The 16,726-nt window shown below is 31.0% G+C and overlaps 1 protein-coding gene across 8 annotated transcripts in view; it reads right to left on the bottom strand.

Moving 5' to 3' along the window:
* Positions 1 to 639: 639 nt before the first annotated feature.
* Positions 640 to 16,726, bottom strand: part of LOC148600081 (uncharacterized) — a 103,896-nt gene continuing 87,809 nt past the window's right edge. For 7 of the 8 annotated variants that reach the window (XM_088558052.1, XM_088558054.1, XM_088558053.1 and 4 more), the window contains 6 exons: positions 13,428 to 13,518; positions 12,220 to 12,423; positions 11,068 to 11,409; positions 8,757 to 8,909; positions 8,058 to 8,184; positions 640 to 4,505 (listed from right to left, as the gene is read on the bottom strand). In XM_088558052.1, the coding sequence (XP_088414178.1) occupies positions 3,852 to 4,505; positions 8,058 to 8,184; positions 8,757 to 8,909; positions 11,068 to 11,409; positions 12,220 to 12,423; positions 13,428 to 13,518 (1,571 nt within the window). In that variant the 3' untranslated portion in view covers positions 640 to 3,851. The remainder of the gene's footprint in view (positions 4,506 to 8,057; positions 8,185 to 8,756; positions 8,910 to 11,067; positions 11,410 to 12,219; positions 12,424 to 13,427; positions 13,519 to 16,726) is intronic. The other variant, XM_088558055.1, reaches the window with a different exon arrangement.

Below are 16,726 nucleotides of genomic sequence, written 5' to 3'. Positions count from 1 at the left end.
CTTATTTAAAAAATTTAAACAGTTTCTGAAAGGAAAAACATTTCTGTACATTTTATAGGTGCATTTTGCTTCTTGTGATGTGAAGCCTAATCTCCATAATGATTTTTAAATATACCCCTATCTTGTGAAAACACTGGGATTTCCCATGCTATTTATAGACCCTTCACTTCCGGTGACCAGTACTGCACTGCAAGTCTGCTAACCCCACATGCCATTCTGAGGATTGTGAGCAGACATATGTAGAATCATGCTGATATATAGTCATCTGCAGGTTAAAGTTAAGGTAAAGTCCAGAGAAGCCATTGAATATTGTGAAATTAGCATAGAAGCCTATGGGAAGTGGAATTAGTGGTTTTTAGCCTTTACGTATATGAATCTTCCCAATGTTGACTCATCGATGTTTTTTTTTTTGGCCGATATTTGGTATTATGATGAAGGACCAAAATTTTCCCCACATACTCACCTAATACTAATCCAATATGTAAAATCATATTAAATGCTTTAGTTCCTGGTATATCATGATTTGTTTTTCTTCATTTTGACACAAACATCAGTGTGTAATTTTATGTGAAAATTATTCCAGTGAGTTTTGTTAATGCTTCTCGTTTGTTATTTCAAACAGCAAAATAAAACTAAGTATTATCTTTTCATTTTATTATTTTTCCTTCTTGCATTTGATGCAAACAATGATATATATATGTGTAATGTGTATACACAATGCAAACATTTTTATATTATATGCAACCATTAAAACAATATAAATTATGTGCATAGGTGATTTAAACATATATAATATGTAATGTCACACGTATATGAACACCAACTCAAAATTGCACAATCAATATAATACAGTTTGTGTAGAAGTACTATTATAACCATCAGTCAAACATATAAGAAAATACAGCAGAAAAAACTGAAGTGTCAATCACCATGGGGGATATCAAATGAGTACATCCATGGACAAAAACATGTATGAGACAAATAAACCACCAAGGACAATGAACATTAAAGACCAAAAGATATTTTAAAAACTCCTGTTTTAAGGAGAACTACACATAAGAATCATGATAAATGTGATTCGTGGTTGGAAAGCCTACATATTTTTATTTTTGATATTATGTTTAAAAAGCCATAGTAAAGAGAAAGTAACATGTGGCTTCTCATATAACTCTTGTTCTTAGGAAATAAAAATTATATGGAATGTGCTGTAGAATTCAAAATTAAGGGAGATAAACCTGTAAATGACACTAAAATACAATAGATTATATTAGAATTTCAAAGTGGATTATTTCCTAAGAGCAGACACATATTACAGAATTTGCATGATTCTTACAAAGACTACTACTTAAGGTCTGGAGTATATAAGGTAAAGACAGTGTTGACATATGTTCCTGATCTTGCAATTCCTAAGAGTAAAATTAGTCATAAGTTATGACACCACAATAAATGTACTTTGATATATTATTATTGTCATAATTAACAATTAATTTTACAATTGTATGTGAAAGAAGACCCCTGCATAATAGTCAAGCAGTTTTTCTACATTGGCAGTGGAATGGCCATCATCTTTACATGTGCACCTTGTTAAACATATTTTTGTTTACACGTGTACAAACACCTTAAAATCTTTCATTCACTTTTTTTAAAAACCTAGATTCTCAGATTTATCTCTTGAAGGTAGCATTTCTGACCTACTTACAGTACTTGAACCGATCGGTGCAATAAAAATTGTGATCGGTCATCGATCACTTTCTGGTCAGTCATCCATCCGTCAAGTCAATCCATTTAACTGGTGATTGCATCATGTGACCACAGAGCGGTCAATGTATTTTACTGTTTTTGTTGTTTTCTTTATTAATTTTAAACATATTTACATAATGTAATAGATATAAACATTAATTTATACATTTTTTTACATTTCTTTAATTTAAAACAGATCTTACATCATTTTACATAACAAAACTGTGATCAGATTGGTCATCGGTCAGCAATCAATCAGTCAACAGTCATTGATCTGTCAAATCGTTGCGTGGATCAGTTCAAGGACTGTATAATGATTGTTTAAAGGCAAGTTTTTTTAAGGATCTTTTTGATTGTGTCCCTAAAACAAGAGTGTCTGCAGTTGCTTAATAAATACAAATTGATTGATTGAATAGTTTTTTTTAAAGTAAATGATACATACATTCCCCATTTTTCTTCAGTTTCAAACATAATATCTTTGAGACTAATTATCAGGGGCAAAAAATAAGTATTTTTGTCCATGGAGGTAAACACTGCATAAAATTTATTCAAAAACCCTCATTGCATATTTAAAATATTGTACAAAATGTGAACGAACAGATTGACAGATATACATTTACCATATCATGTCCATTTAATGATGAGCATGTACATTCTTGTATAAGATCAAATAATTTAAAACTGGATTGAATAAAAATGATTTGAACAAAAAAAAAATAAAAAATTGAAACATGAAACAAATGAAAATGAAACAGCTTAAAAATAAATTTTAAAATATAATAAAAGAAATTTCTTCTTTTAGGAATAAAATAACACAAAATAAAATGCTGTACTTTGCTTTAAAACAAACAAAAATCATTATGATCAGAAATAAACTTGAAGAAGGATCCTTCATGTATTGCGATGTTAGATTGTACAGTTAAAACTGTCAAAACCAGACATTTGAAATCTTTTTATATCAAGTTTCAATACATTTTCAACCAAAGTTAACTTAACAAAGGGGAGATAATTGGCTGAAAAATGTTCTATAGAAATGTAATGGGAATTTTATTTTATTTTTTTTATTTTACATGAAAAAGAGATCGGTGACCTCTATATTTATTTTTGAATGATGAAAGAACATTTGTAAACTGTTCTTTATATAAATTTATACGAAATTTTATCAACCAGACTTCTTAGATAATTAATAGTAAATGATGAAGGACAATTCCTTACAGAATCCCATATAAAATGTAATAAAAAGCTGGCTTTATTGATGCTCAGTTATCTCCAGATCAAATTTGGTGACCTATGGTTTTTTACATTAAAATTCTAAATTGTGATCATTCAGTCATCTTTGAAAAAAAAAAAAAAAAACTATAAAAAATCTATCTTCAAGAAATTTTGGGTATAATCTACACCAATGAAAGCATTTTACTTTTATATTAGTTTTTAAGGTGGTAGACTTGGCGTAAGGGACATAACTCTTGAAATCAAGGATATGTTTGTATCATATTCAATTTCACCAAAGCCTTTCAAGCTTTCACATGAAACAGAATGAAATCTCCGATGCTTACACAAGATTGATGTAAAATGCTGAATACAAATGTTTCAATGATTTTTAAGAGTAGCATCCAATACCTTAGGTCTACCTGCTTAAAAACAATTACCTTTGAATTATAGTTTATATTTTTTTTAACACAAATGTAGGAAATATAAATTGGTGTCGGTGCAAGCAAACAAAATTCAGTTATAAAATTAAACTCCACATACACTTCAACTATCCTAAACAAATTCTCTTGTTTGCCCTCTACCCTTGTTTCATAACATTTATGTAGTTTATCATAATCGTAAAAAACACTCTTAAAATTGCAGTAACTCACATATACGTTGAACATAAAAGTTAGCAATATTGCTAATTTTTGGAAAAAAATAAATTCTATGCTTAGTGAGCTACCATAGAAAGTGAGATACTTTTGATAAATAAACAAAAATTCCAGAAGTAAAACAATAAATCATGCCTGTAGTTGAAATAAAAATGTCATGAAGAAATAATTCAAAATGTGAGTAACAAATGACTGCATAAAATATTGCTTCACTTTTGAATTAGAACATTTTAGAAATTCAAAAATTCAAAATGCATTGTCCCCATACACAAACAATTCAGCAGAGCAGCTATCTTCACCTGATAGGTTCGTAACTTTACAAGTATATTCCCCCTCGTCAGATTTACAAATATCACGTATAACAAGAGAGCAAATCCCATTTTTCCCTTGAATAAATGAGTGTGTAGTGTCTTCCTTGATTATATTTGGTCCGTGAAGCCACTGTACATCAGGACAAGGACTCCCGTCCACAGTTACATCAAATCTAACGACGTCACCTTTCATACTTTCGACATCCAACATATCTTTGGTAATTTCTGCAGGTGAAGAGGACTCTGAGTGTGTAGCCATTTTAAAATGTTTGTTGTTATTTTCGCAATTTTCACATCGATCACTTTCACAAGAAATTTTGTCATCTTTGGTCTCATGGAACACTTCTTCGTCCTGTTCATCTGTTTCTGTAGTATCTGAGATGTCTTGGTTATCTCCCCTGGAGTCCAATCTCCCATGCGAAGGTGGTCTTGACAATGATACTACTGACAAGTCACTCTGTGAAGCAATATCGGAGTCACTAGTACTATTTATAGATCTGTCATGTGATTTATCATGTGAGTCACTATCACCACGCTGCTTTTGCCAATTTGCCATGCGACCTATGGCCCGTATAGCAGTTCCCATTTTCTACACATAAAATAAAATAGCCATACATGTAGCGTGATATCTAGTAATTACACACAGTGAAAAGCAAAGCCACAAAACCAGTCATCAAACTTTTCATTTCTGTATGCAGGGTTGTATATAATTTTTTTTCTCTCAGAAAGTAGACCAAAGTTCATTTGGACATATTTTGTCATAAGTTTCTGTATTTCATTTTCAAGACTTTTATATTGTCTGGACTAATTTTTGTCATTTATTACTATATTTTGATTCAAATTTTTGTTATACATTTTCAGTTTTTATAAGTTTCTAACCATATTTTATGCTATAACATTTCAATTTTTTCCCATATATAACCTTGAGTTATCTAATAGTCTCTTTCAGATATAGCTTTTACATTTAAACATTATGTAAGCATCTAAGTAACCTTCTGTTTCGACTGAAAGCTTGAAGGCATTTGGATGAAATTGATTGCAATGCAAACGTATCATTGATTTCATGAGTTTTTTTTCTCTTACCATAGGTCTACCCCCCTTAATTTTCTTGATTTTTTGATAGTGAAAAAACAAGTTTCATAGTGTAAAACATAAATTTCATTGGAATTATTTTTCCATATTCTATTGTTGCAGAAAAAATGGTATGCCACAAAAATTCCATGCTACAGGAAGTGATTGTCCCCATCAATTATACATTATCAAGTTTTGATGACTGGTTTTATTCTACAACCATAATAATAACTTACCATTTAAACCTAGTAAATTAAACATACATTTAGGTGTCTTGTTTGTGTGTGTTTTTTGTTTGTTTTTGTTGTTGTTTTTTTTTGTTTTTTGTTTTTTTAAAAAGATAAAATAGGGGTTTCAGATTAATGTAAGGTTATACATGTGTAAATAGAAGTAGAGAATTCTGAAAACTATTAAATAGAAATTCAGGTTCTTTAATTAAAAACAAATTCTATGCTTCCTGAGACCCTTTTTTTAAAATAACAATGTCAGCATGCAAACTAGCTTTTGCATCTGGGGTTCATGCACCTCCTGACCTTTGAATTTTGGTGTACAGAGAATTTTTAAGGGTACAAATTACCAAACATATTCTGACTAATATTTCACTTATGATGTTATTTTAATATAACTTTCAATGGCAATGTATTTTGATGATCTGTTCCAGAAGATGGAACTAACGGAAGACCCAAAATTCCAAGCTTGAAATGCAATAGCATATTGTTAATGTACATGTATGAAAGTTTTGACCCTGATTTATTTTAATTATTCGAGAAAAACGTACTGCAGTACGTGAATGGGCATGCTGAATAGTAAATTTTTTGTTTGTGTTTCAAACAATTGAATTGCAATTCTATAATTAGCTGCAGTAAATAATTTTCATGCAAGTAAGTATGTCAATGTCAATAGCTCTCCTCATATCTCAAATTATTTAACAAATGAATGTTTACCACTCCCTGCATGATTTTTAAGTGTACCACTACCTGATTCTTGGACATTAATTATCAACATTTTAATTGGTGTTTACAGTAAAAAAAAAAAAGTCTCATTTTGTGTAAGCAATCTTCAAATTTTTATCCTGAGGGAAGAATTTAACATATTCAGGAAAGGTAACACAACCTAAACAAAATAAAACATATACTGATAAAAAAATTTTTTACAGTGAAACAATAAAAAAGTTCCAGCGCTGCATGATAACAGTTAAGTTTTAAATACTAAAGTGAGAAAAAAAAAAGAAAAAAAAACATTACACAATTCTAAGAGTCTTTAGGACTGCAGGCATCGCCAGTCTTAAATATTTAGTTTATTAATTAAAACCTACAAAAAAAAAAAAAACTCAAAGATATTTTACAATGCATAATGATTTTTATTACTTTTAGTTATCTCCCTTACATTACACATTAAGTATTTCTTGCATATCTTGTCAATGAAAAATGTCAATCTTCCCGATATTTTTATCAAAGAGCTACTGACAAATCACTTATCATTAAATCATAACTGATTCATGCTAATCTACCCTTTTTCTCCATAGCTCACACTAGACATGCATAGTAGGAACTGAAAGCACATTTCTAAACAAAAATCCAAGAATAATAGGATAATTCATTGGAAAGAGTGAATAACCAAAATATGGTCATGAGTGCTGAAGAACACCTAGATTTAAGGAGTGTGCCGTACTTGTTCCGCGCACTCGTTAAATATTAATGCATTCTTGGCATGAGTGATAATATTTTGGTTATTCCTGATAACCAACTGATCATCCTATTTATTATATAGATTTCCTCCATTATTCATTGTTATTTTCATCACAAATTCAAAATTTTGTGAAAGGCGGACTGACATTCGTGTTGTGACGTTTTGTTGGGAGCAAGCGCGAGAGTGAAATTTCCAAATTTATTCCACAATGTGAATTCTCTAAAAAAAAAAAAATTACACTGGGAACAATCATTAAATCAGTGCTATCTATGTATTAAATATTGTAATTATTGTATTAAAAGTAATTCTTTTAGACTGCAAGATATGTACAGTACAATTTTTTCCATTTGTATTTATTTGAAATCTTTTCATAATCAAAAGTTTCATAACTTTTAAGCATTTTAATTTAAGACATTCCAAAATGGAAAGGGATCTTTTAGACCAGCAGGTTTTAGTGATTCATAAACAAATGTGTGTGAATCTGATAGAAAACCTAAATAGTAACAGATCTTCTCTGAGAGAAACATCTCAGAAAAATGAAAACCTTTCATTTTAGAAATGAGCTTTCAAGAACTGCTTCCTGTTATATTTTCTACATGCTTGACCAACTTGTACAAATTCTGATTTCCAGTTAAAAAGATGTAAATTTTAAAATTTAAACAACAAGTTTTCTTAATTAAATTCTCATTGAGGTTTCAAGTTCCCTCGGTTGAGAAAATAATTCTATTGCACAAGAAATCAAAATTTGTCTTTCAGACCAAAATCATCTCATAAAATAAAATCAATTGAATATCAAAGTAAATTTTAAAATGCAGATCTATCAGTCTTAGCATGCATTAAAATAAGGAGTTTGAGATACGGTCTCCAACTTACCTTTGTGAACAAAAAAATATATTGGACTCAAATAAAAATAAAATAAAATATTTCTAAGAGCATGTAAATATGTAAATACAGTACAGCTCAGGAGGATTTTCAATTTCCACTCCATACAGTTCATTGTCGTTTCATATTGATAAAATTCCATTGCTAAGCTTACAAAGCGGTTCAGTTATTTCTATATTTAAAATTAATTAATGGCAGAAATCATTAAGGCAAAAGACAACAGAAACATTCATTAACTAATTCTTTTTTGAAGGATTTTAAAAAAAAATATCCCCTCCCTTCTCTTCAAAATGAATATTGCCTTCTTGTTGTACAGAAAGGTTATATTTTTTTGCTAAAACTTTGCCCAGTGTGAGCAGGTTTAAGCTAAATTTAGCCTCTTTTGATCATAGAATCTCTTAGACAATTTATATCCATAATTTTTGCACACTGTGAAGGTGTGATAACTGTAAAATAAACATGAGCTGTACTTTATATCCAAAAGGTATGTTTTTTATACCTGCCACTTCCTTCTAGCCATGAATTGTTTGAGATTGCGAAGACTCTGTCGTAACTTCTTAGAGCTATTTCGCTCAGAATGAGCTAACCATTTATGATTTGCACAATCAGAAATAGTCAACCTTTTCCTGAAAAAAAGAAATCACAATATCACAGCTATATGGTCAAGACAGTAACAATTATAAAGAGAAGATTTAGCTATTAGTTGGGTAAAACATTATTGTGTAAACTGTTCCTTTTTTTACACAAGTTGTTTGTTCCAAACATATTTTTAAATTTTCTGATTAGTAAATCGTAAAAATCTATGTCCAAATGGAACCAGAATGGATCTAATTTGATATTTCCTATACAAGCTCTGATACCATAATTATCAATATTTTCTAAATAGTCTACTTGTGGCCACATGAATAGTCCATATCAGTGATTCCAAATGAGTTCTTGCTTTTACACGACATTTCATCAGTAATCATGATATATATGTTCAATATAAAATTTGCTGAATCATGAACCCGCGCTAAACAGAATTTTTACTGGTTATTGTCTTCAGTTGATGAACCTTGGAAATCATTGCCATATTAGGCAGAAAGCAACAAAACCTTAACCAAACATGAAGTAAAAATTGGGAAAAATTTAAAAATTTGTCACATTTTTAAGGATTTTTGTTTTGACTGTCCAAATAACTACATTTGCTCTAAAATACCTCATATTTTTATTAAGACACTTTTCAATGAAGTCCTTGGCATCATGTGAGATTTCATCAAAAGCTTCATCATCAAAATCAAAGTCTCCCTGAGTAACATTCGACAAGGTTTCTCCATCTGAATCTCCCATAAAGGGAGACAACCCTGACAATCTAAAAATTAAGAAAGTCAGACTGTGTTAATTAACACATAAATAGCCAGTGAACAAAGTAACAAAAATGTAATGGCATGTCACAGTTTTCCTTTCCTCGTTTGTCTACCCCAGACTTGACTTTTAATGAGCAACTGGGCGGGTATTTCTAGAGAAGCAGAGGACACTTACCCTACCGGTGCATCTGGTCCATGCTCCCAGTTTTTAGTGGAGTCAGAGTTGCTCATTTGCTTTTGATACTTTGTATGTATGATTTTAGTTACTTTATGTTCTTTATTGTGTATGTCTGTTTTCCATGTCTGGTCTTTGTCCCCGGACTGCATTCTTTTGATTACCGCTATAACCTTGGTTTCCTTGATTACTCTTAAGTAAGCCCCTGAATAAAGCTAGCATCTGTTTAAACAAAATATTATATGACATCTTCACATTAGGTTTCATAAGCATATTCAACTTCAACTAAGCAAACGTCTGTCAGATTTAGAAATTTGGCACCCAATAATTTCTTTTTTAGCAAAAAAACTTTTTTTTTTAAATAGATACAAACAAATTTCACTTTGTTCACTACCTTCTCCCCAGGACCCCCTTTTCCCTTCAAACTCCTTAATTTGCCCCAGAGGGTATCAAATAATAAGGTAGGTTTGTACAGGTTTGTAAAACGAAATACTAGAAAATTACCAGTATCAGGCAGTAACTCAATCTGAACTATTTGGCCATTTCCGTTACACTAAAAATAACCTTGAATGCAGAAAAAGAGTATTTCTTTGTGAATTATTTGCAAAAATTGTATTTTACACAATGAAAAGTACTTCAATCCACCAGGTGGCACTAGAATTTTATTTAGATATTACTATAACTAAAGAACATAAACTCTAACAAGAATTTTTACCCAAAGACAGGAGCTAAGGAAAGAAGTAATGGTATAAAATTCAACCAGTTTAGCTATAATTCTATAATCGGATCAGACAATGTCCAGATAGATTCTTCCGCCTAGTGCATACAAAGTTTTTCTCCTGTGTAACTATAAAAAACAATAATAAGCCACACTGACTAAAGAGGGACAACTCTGTTTGGTTTTGCACCTACAGGTACTTATTTTCAAATTCCAAATGCTCTCAGTACAATGTGCACTCACCTCACGTACTGAATGTACCTTATTTTGTTGATTTTCAGATAAAATTGGACCTCAAAACTGTACGTACACAAAACTTTATCATTCAATCATCATTGAAAAGTATTGTAAATATCATTAAAATGAGATTACATAAGTCAGTTCTTTGAGTGCTGAGTCAGCCGTCCTAAGTACCCTTGCTTTGGATTGAAGTAGAGCTGAGACTGGTTTCAATTTCTAATTTGCCAAAAAAAATCTTTACATAATCTTATATTGAAGTCCCTACAGTTTCAATGATTGTATTTTATATACTTGCATTATGTTCTGTAAATTCAGAAAGTGTTGACATGTTTTAAATGGGAAAGAGTAATCAAGGGAACCAAGGTTATAGCGGTAATCAAAAGAATGTAATCTAGGGACGAAGACCAGACATGGAAAACAGACATACACAACAAACAACATAAAGTAACTAAAATCATACATACAAAGTAACAGAAGCAAATGAGCAACTCTGACTCCACTAAAAACTGAGAGCATGGACCAGGTGCACTGGTAGGTTAAGCGCCCTCTACTTTATTAGAAACACGGTCAATAGGCTTTGATCACAATATGAAAGGTAGAATTTCCTTATGTAATAAAAATTCTGTGAAAGTTTCATGAAATTCCATTCAGTAATGTAAGAGGAGTAAGGAATAAGAGATGGGTACCTCTCTGTGTAACGGAAGAATGGAAGAATGGATAGACAAAAGGAAGAAATGACACCCCTATCACTATAAAGCCCCACTTAAAGTCGAGGTGGGGATGGGGGTAAATAATACATTGTTTGTGTCTGAAGTGAACAAGTTACTATAATAAATATATGCAATCATTTCAAAATTTTAAGTATTTCAAACCTGTACATACCAAACAAGTGTCACTGTATTCACAAAAAATCATGAACATAAAATCAGACAGTCTTGACTTTGTAATATATATAACATAGTGACGTCATCACTAAAATTCAAAATTTTACATATTTATATGAATAATGGTTTCAATGATGTTAACTTACAAAACGTAACAAATAACTCCCAGACTCCATATATCTGTAGGTAACCCAATCTGTTCATAGTTCACAACCTCTGGTGCAATAAACTCAGGGGTCCCAAACATGACCTTTAAACTTTCACCTGGTGTATACCGGCGTGCAAGGCCAAAGTCTATGATTTTGATTAAATTGCTGTCTTTACGAACACATAGAATATTTTCTGGTTTCAGATCCAAATGCATAATAGATTTGTCATGCATGTAGCTTACACCGGCACAAATTTGTCGCATGAAATGTACACAGTCACGCTCTGTTAATTCTAAGTCTTCATCTGCCACACGGTCAAACAATTCTCCTCCACCAATACTGTTAACAGAAAAAAAAAATTGACGTGTACAAGGCCATTTTTACTGAAAACCAATGAGGAGGGGGTCATACTTTTATATTTTTTCAAAATTTCAAATGCTCATATCTCAAGGACGAGCACACTGACTTTTCATTTTTTTCCTTCAAATTATGTTCTAGCATGAAAGACCTTAAAAGATTTCATAAGCCTATGAATTCCTTGATTAACACTTTAACTAAGGAGCAAACATCCTTAAAAAGAAAAAATTATGAAAAGTGAATTGATTTCCTGTGTACTGTATTGTTCCTTGGTTTAAATAAAATGGATTTAGCTTTTGTCAAAACATCACATTAAAAACCAGTACACAGGCAAATGTGCCACACATGAGAATCATATGGTTTGCATCATGTGATTATTATATGAATTGAGCACCACATGGTAATCATGTTTCGGTTCACATATATGATAACTGCTTGTTTTTCACAAACATATGATTGTCATATGTTTTCAAGCCAAAATTACCATAATAGAATCATATGATAATCATATGAATATCATATGATTGTCATATTATTACCATATGATTATCATATGAATCGAGCATCATATGATTATTACATGTGGCATATTTGCCTGTGTATGACAATAAGAACAAATTTGGTGATCACAGGAATCTAGATCCAAAATAGCAAAAACTTTCAGAAATCATCAAAATTTCTTCAACATGTGTTTCACATATATAAACATTTTCAAATATTTTTTTTTCCAATTTCAATACAATAATGAGGTCGCCTTGCTTGCAAATCATACATCAAACTATCAATACTTACTATTCCATTACTAGAACCATGGAGCGGGGAGTTTCATAAGCATCCCTTAACAATAACAGTTTTGGATGAGTCAACTCATTCATAATACTAATTTCATTCTTCACATTAAGCCTCTCATCATGTTTCCGACACTTGATCACTTTGGCTGCCCAAACCTTCTTTTCCTCCTTGTGGAAACATTTATATACAAATCCAAACTTTCCTCTGAAATAAGATAATTACATTTAAAGGCGTAAGGCAAAGCAGGTATAGACGAATTAAGTTTTTAAAACTGATAGGGTTTCTAAGTCTCATTCTTCATTCATTTTTTATCTTGAAAGCATTCTTAATCATGGACTGATTTGAATTTACAACGAGAATGGATATGGTGAATATGTCAAAGAGACAACAAGCACACTAGGATGAAAAATGTCAACTTAAGGACATCCATGGGTCTTCAAAGAACAATGAGGAAACCATAACACCACAAGGCAGAGTGCAACTGGCCCTCAAACAGCATAATACACTTTGCTACTTCCAGGTACACAGGCAAATGTGCCACACATGAGAATCATATGGTTTGCATCATATGATTATCATATAAATCGAGCACCATATGATAATCATATGTTTCGGTATACATATGATTATCACATGTTTATCATATGATAATCCTATGTTTTTCACAAACATATGATTGTCATATGTTTTTAAGCCAAAATTACCATATGAGAATTATATGATAATCTTATGACTATCATATATTCAATATCATATGATTGTCATATGATTACCATATGATTATCATATGAATCGAGCACCATATGATTATCATGTGTGGCACATTTGGCTGTGTACATTAGTATAATTCATAGTTAGAAGAATTATCTATTTGGTGTCATTACCAAACTTGTGTAGAATTTGTCAATCATCAAATTTTTAGCATCAAATCTACATACAGGGGTTTTTTGTTGATAAAATAGATGAATTTTAAGATTGTTGTCATCATGGCAAACACTTACCCATTAAATTCAATTTGCCACTGATCTTATTTGTCATCTTGTTGTCATAGTGCTTCTGATAGCATTTTTGTAATCTATTCAATTTTTCTCAGCAGTTAAAAAAAAAAACTCAAATCAAAAGAACAAAATTGAAAAATGTTAATGAGCTTAATTACTTGCATTTCTGAATTAGCATTATAGATGTCATACTATTGCAAATTTGCTTACTTGCCAACTTCTTCAATTTTCTCATAGTGATCTTCAAAAGTCAACTCTGTAGCTGGAACAACTGTGCGTGGGGTAAAAGGTAATTCTTCCTCTAAAAAGGGAGATAAGTAAAATTAACTCATGGCCTTACTGCAATCTTCCCTAAAGCAGATAAGCTTCCCATTCTAATCTAACTGTTCCCAAGTAAGAAAATTAAAAAAGGACAGTGTGAGAAATAAAATCCTAGGGTAATTTGCTAAAAGCTGCTAAAATATCTAACTTCTCCATAACAGAAGGTGCACATCTTCAATATGTATTTAAGGGATACACAACACCTAAGGGAAATAACTCTGTAAAAGGAAAATCAGCAAAATGTTTTATTTTGTGACATTCTGATATCAAACTAAAAGCATCTTAGTGATAAAAAAATCTGTTGATGAAGCTTCTATATGTTCATCGAAATTATCACCATGAAACATGCGGTTAAAATTTCTTGAAATTTATACATTTTGCTTCTTTCATCAAAGTAAAACACTGAATAAAATTAATCGAGCCAAATAAATTTGAAAGATGATGTTAGGTACCACCTTAAACACAGTTCATAACTAAAAAAATATTGGTGCTACAAATACAAAATAGGTACCACTCACAATAAATAAGTGGCAAAAAAAAAGTTAAAAATGTTAACAATTAATCAAATGTCTCCATAAAAGGAGGTGCACATATTCAATATGTATACAGAGCAAAGTTTGAATAATATTGGTTCCATACTTTTCAGTTATAGATAACATGAAGTAGGTACCCCAAAAGTGTGACCGACAGGCTACTGACCTGCTTTCATCGAGGTGACATGGGTAACAATCAAGTTGTTAATGTTTATGTTAATTTGGAGGTCAATTGACAAGACAATTTTATCAATTAAAGTGTGGTTCAGTCTAAATTTATGTTAATTTGGAGGTAAATTTACAAGAAATTTATCATTTTAAGTGTGGTTCAGTCTAAGAATCATGCAGAGATTCATCACCTATTTAGTATTTTACCTTAACTTTAGTAGCAGAAGGTATACATGTAAACATGCATGATTCTTAAGTGGTTCTCTTTTGGAAACAAAATCCAAATGAGTGACTTTTGACATGATGGGGCAAAGAGAAATGATCATATCTGAAGTTCACATCTTCAATCTATCATTAAAATGAAAAACAGAATACATTAACAACCTTTCTACCATAAATCCTTTTCACACATCTTCACCAAAATTTTTTACCATCTTTTAAGCATAAAATAAACTACTATCATCACAGATAAAAGAACAAAGATCAATCTTTGATTCATTGCTTAGGTAGATTTATGTAAAGGCTGAAAAAGATTAAGATATAGTTTCATTATGCAGGGTTTCATAAGCTTTGACAGCATTAATCATTTATTAAAATGCATCTTTAAATGGAAAAAATTAAAGCACCCATGGGTTAAATTTCACTTAAATATCATTTATCATTTGTGTCATTTTAAAGTTTTGGTCTCAAATTCGGATTTAAAGATGAATATGTCTTAAAAGATGAGTGTAGTATTCCTCTAATACTTAATTCCTATTTTTGAAGATTTCAAAATAACACTGGTTTCTTGTTTAAAACTACAAAAGGTTGTAAGTTATTGCCCATATTATCTGTGTGCATGCAGTTTCATACATAAAGTTAAATCTTTTAACTTTTCTTATTTAATTTGTAATGACTTTTTTCCCCCCATTAATACTGCACCTGTAGAAAAGAACTTAAAGAGATCATAATTGTAAAGAAGACAAATAAGTTTTCAAATGGAAAAAATAGCTGCGCCAAGAGATTTAATCAGACTGATTACAGCACATACAATGACTGTTCGGGGGATAGATCTTCAATTGATTAAATTGCAATCATCTTATGAATATCCAAAGATAGTTAACTAGACAACGGAGAAAGAGTAAGGAATTCTAGTACCAATAAATATAGATTGAAAGTTAATTGTAATTTAATCTATGGAAGATCAACTCAATCCCCTGAAGATAATCGTTGTGTTGGCTGTAGTCTGACCTTGGTAGGTAAGACTTTGCCTATATTTCTTCAATGTCCTTCTGGACAAGTTAAAGATACAATACAAAGGAGTATGAAAAGAAAAGGAGTACTTACTTATTTATAGTCTATGATTTTACTTCTTTTGAGCTTCAAAGGAGATTTTTAATTGAATTCATAAATTCTTAAATGCTCAGCAAGACTGTGAAATTTGATTGACTTATGAAGAATAATTCTCAATAGAAATGTGACTCAATTAAATGATAAACCTGGGGGTCATATGAAATAAAAATTCAAAGGTTTGACAGATAGCTTTGATAAATTAATATGGAGACATGTTTTCACCACAAATGAATATAGCGATGAAACTATTTTTAACCTACGAAATAGTGGCTGATCATTTTTTCCTGACAAGAGGAATCAATTATGTGTCCCCTAAGGTCCAAGAAAGGAGATGAGGCAGTAAGTTAGCAAAATTGCCCCAAATATTAATAACTAACCTAAGCTGAATTTTCTTTGTTTGTTTGTTGGAGTTTAACACCCGAGCAACAATATTTCAGCTATATTCAGGCGAAGCTGAATTTTCTAAAAATTCCCAAATTTTCAGGTATTTTTTTATACACTAATCTAAGGTATTAACAGCAGAAATCTTCAAATAAATAGTTCAGTGCTGCTATTAACTTGAATTTTCATTAAAAAAAAGGGGGCATTATTATGTCTTATTGACCATACTCCTTAAAAGAGTATTCAATACCCAGAGTGTCCTGGTATCAATATGGTAGAAGTACAGTCATAATACAAGCCATAGACATATTTTTTCTTTAGGTTCTCCACACTTTTATTTAAAAATAAAAATACTTAGATTACAAATGCTGATACTAGAATTTAGTTACAGAAAATTTGAGGCAAAAATTCTTCCTTTAGAAAAATTTAGTTCAATTTTCAGAGCTTTTATTCGAAATTCTTTACAAAAGCCTTACAAAAGGTATTTGGGTACAAAGTCATCTTAAAACAACATATTTTGTGGCTGAGTAATCAAAGGAACCAAGATACCAGCAGAAATCAAAAGAATGTAATCTAGGGACAAAGACCAGACATGGAAAACAGATAAATATAAAACAGAACATAAAGTAACTAAAATAATACATAAAAAGTAACATAAGTAAATAAGCAACTTGCACTCCGCTAAAAACTAGGAGCATGGACCAGGTGTACCGGTAGGGTAAGCATCCTCTGCTTTTCTAGAAACACCCGCCGAATAAAAATTTGGCTCTATTT

The sequence above is a fragment of the Perna viridis genome, chromosome 13 (genome assembly GCF_037379345.1).
Source record: "Perna viridis isolate PV_CMFRI_1.1 ecotype Kerala chromosome 13, ASM3737934v1, whole genome shotgun sequence".
NCBI lineage: Eukaryota > Metazoa > Mollusca > Bivalvia > Mytilida > Mytilidae > Perna > Perna viridis.
The sequence above is the reverse complement of the archived record's forward strand: the minus strand, read 5'-3'. Positions and strand labels throughout refer to the sequence as shown.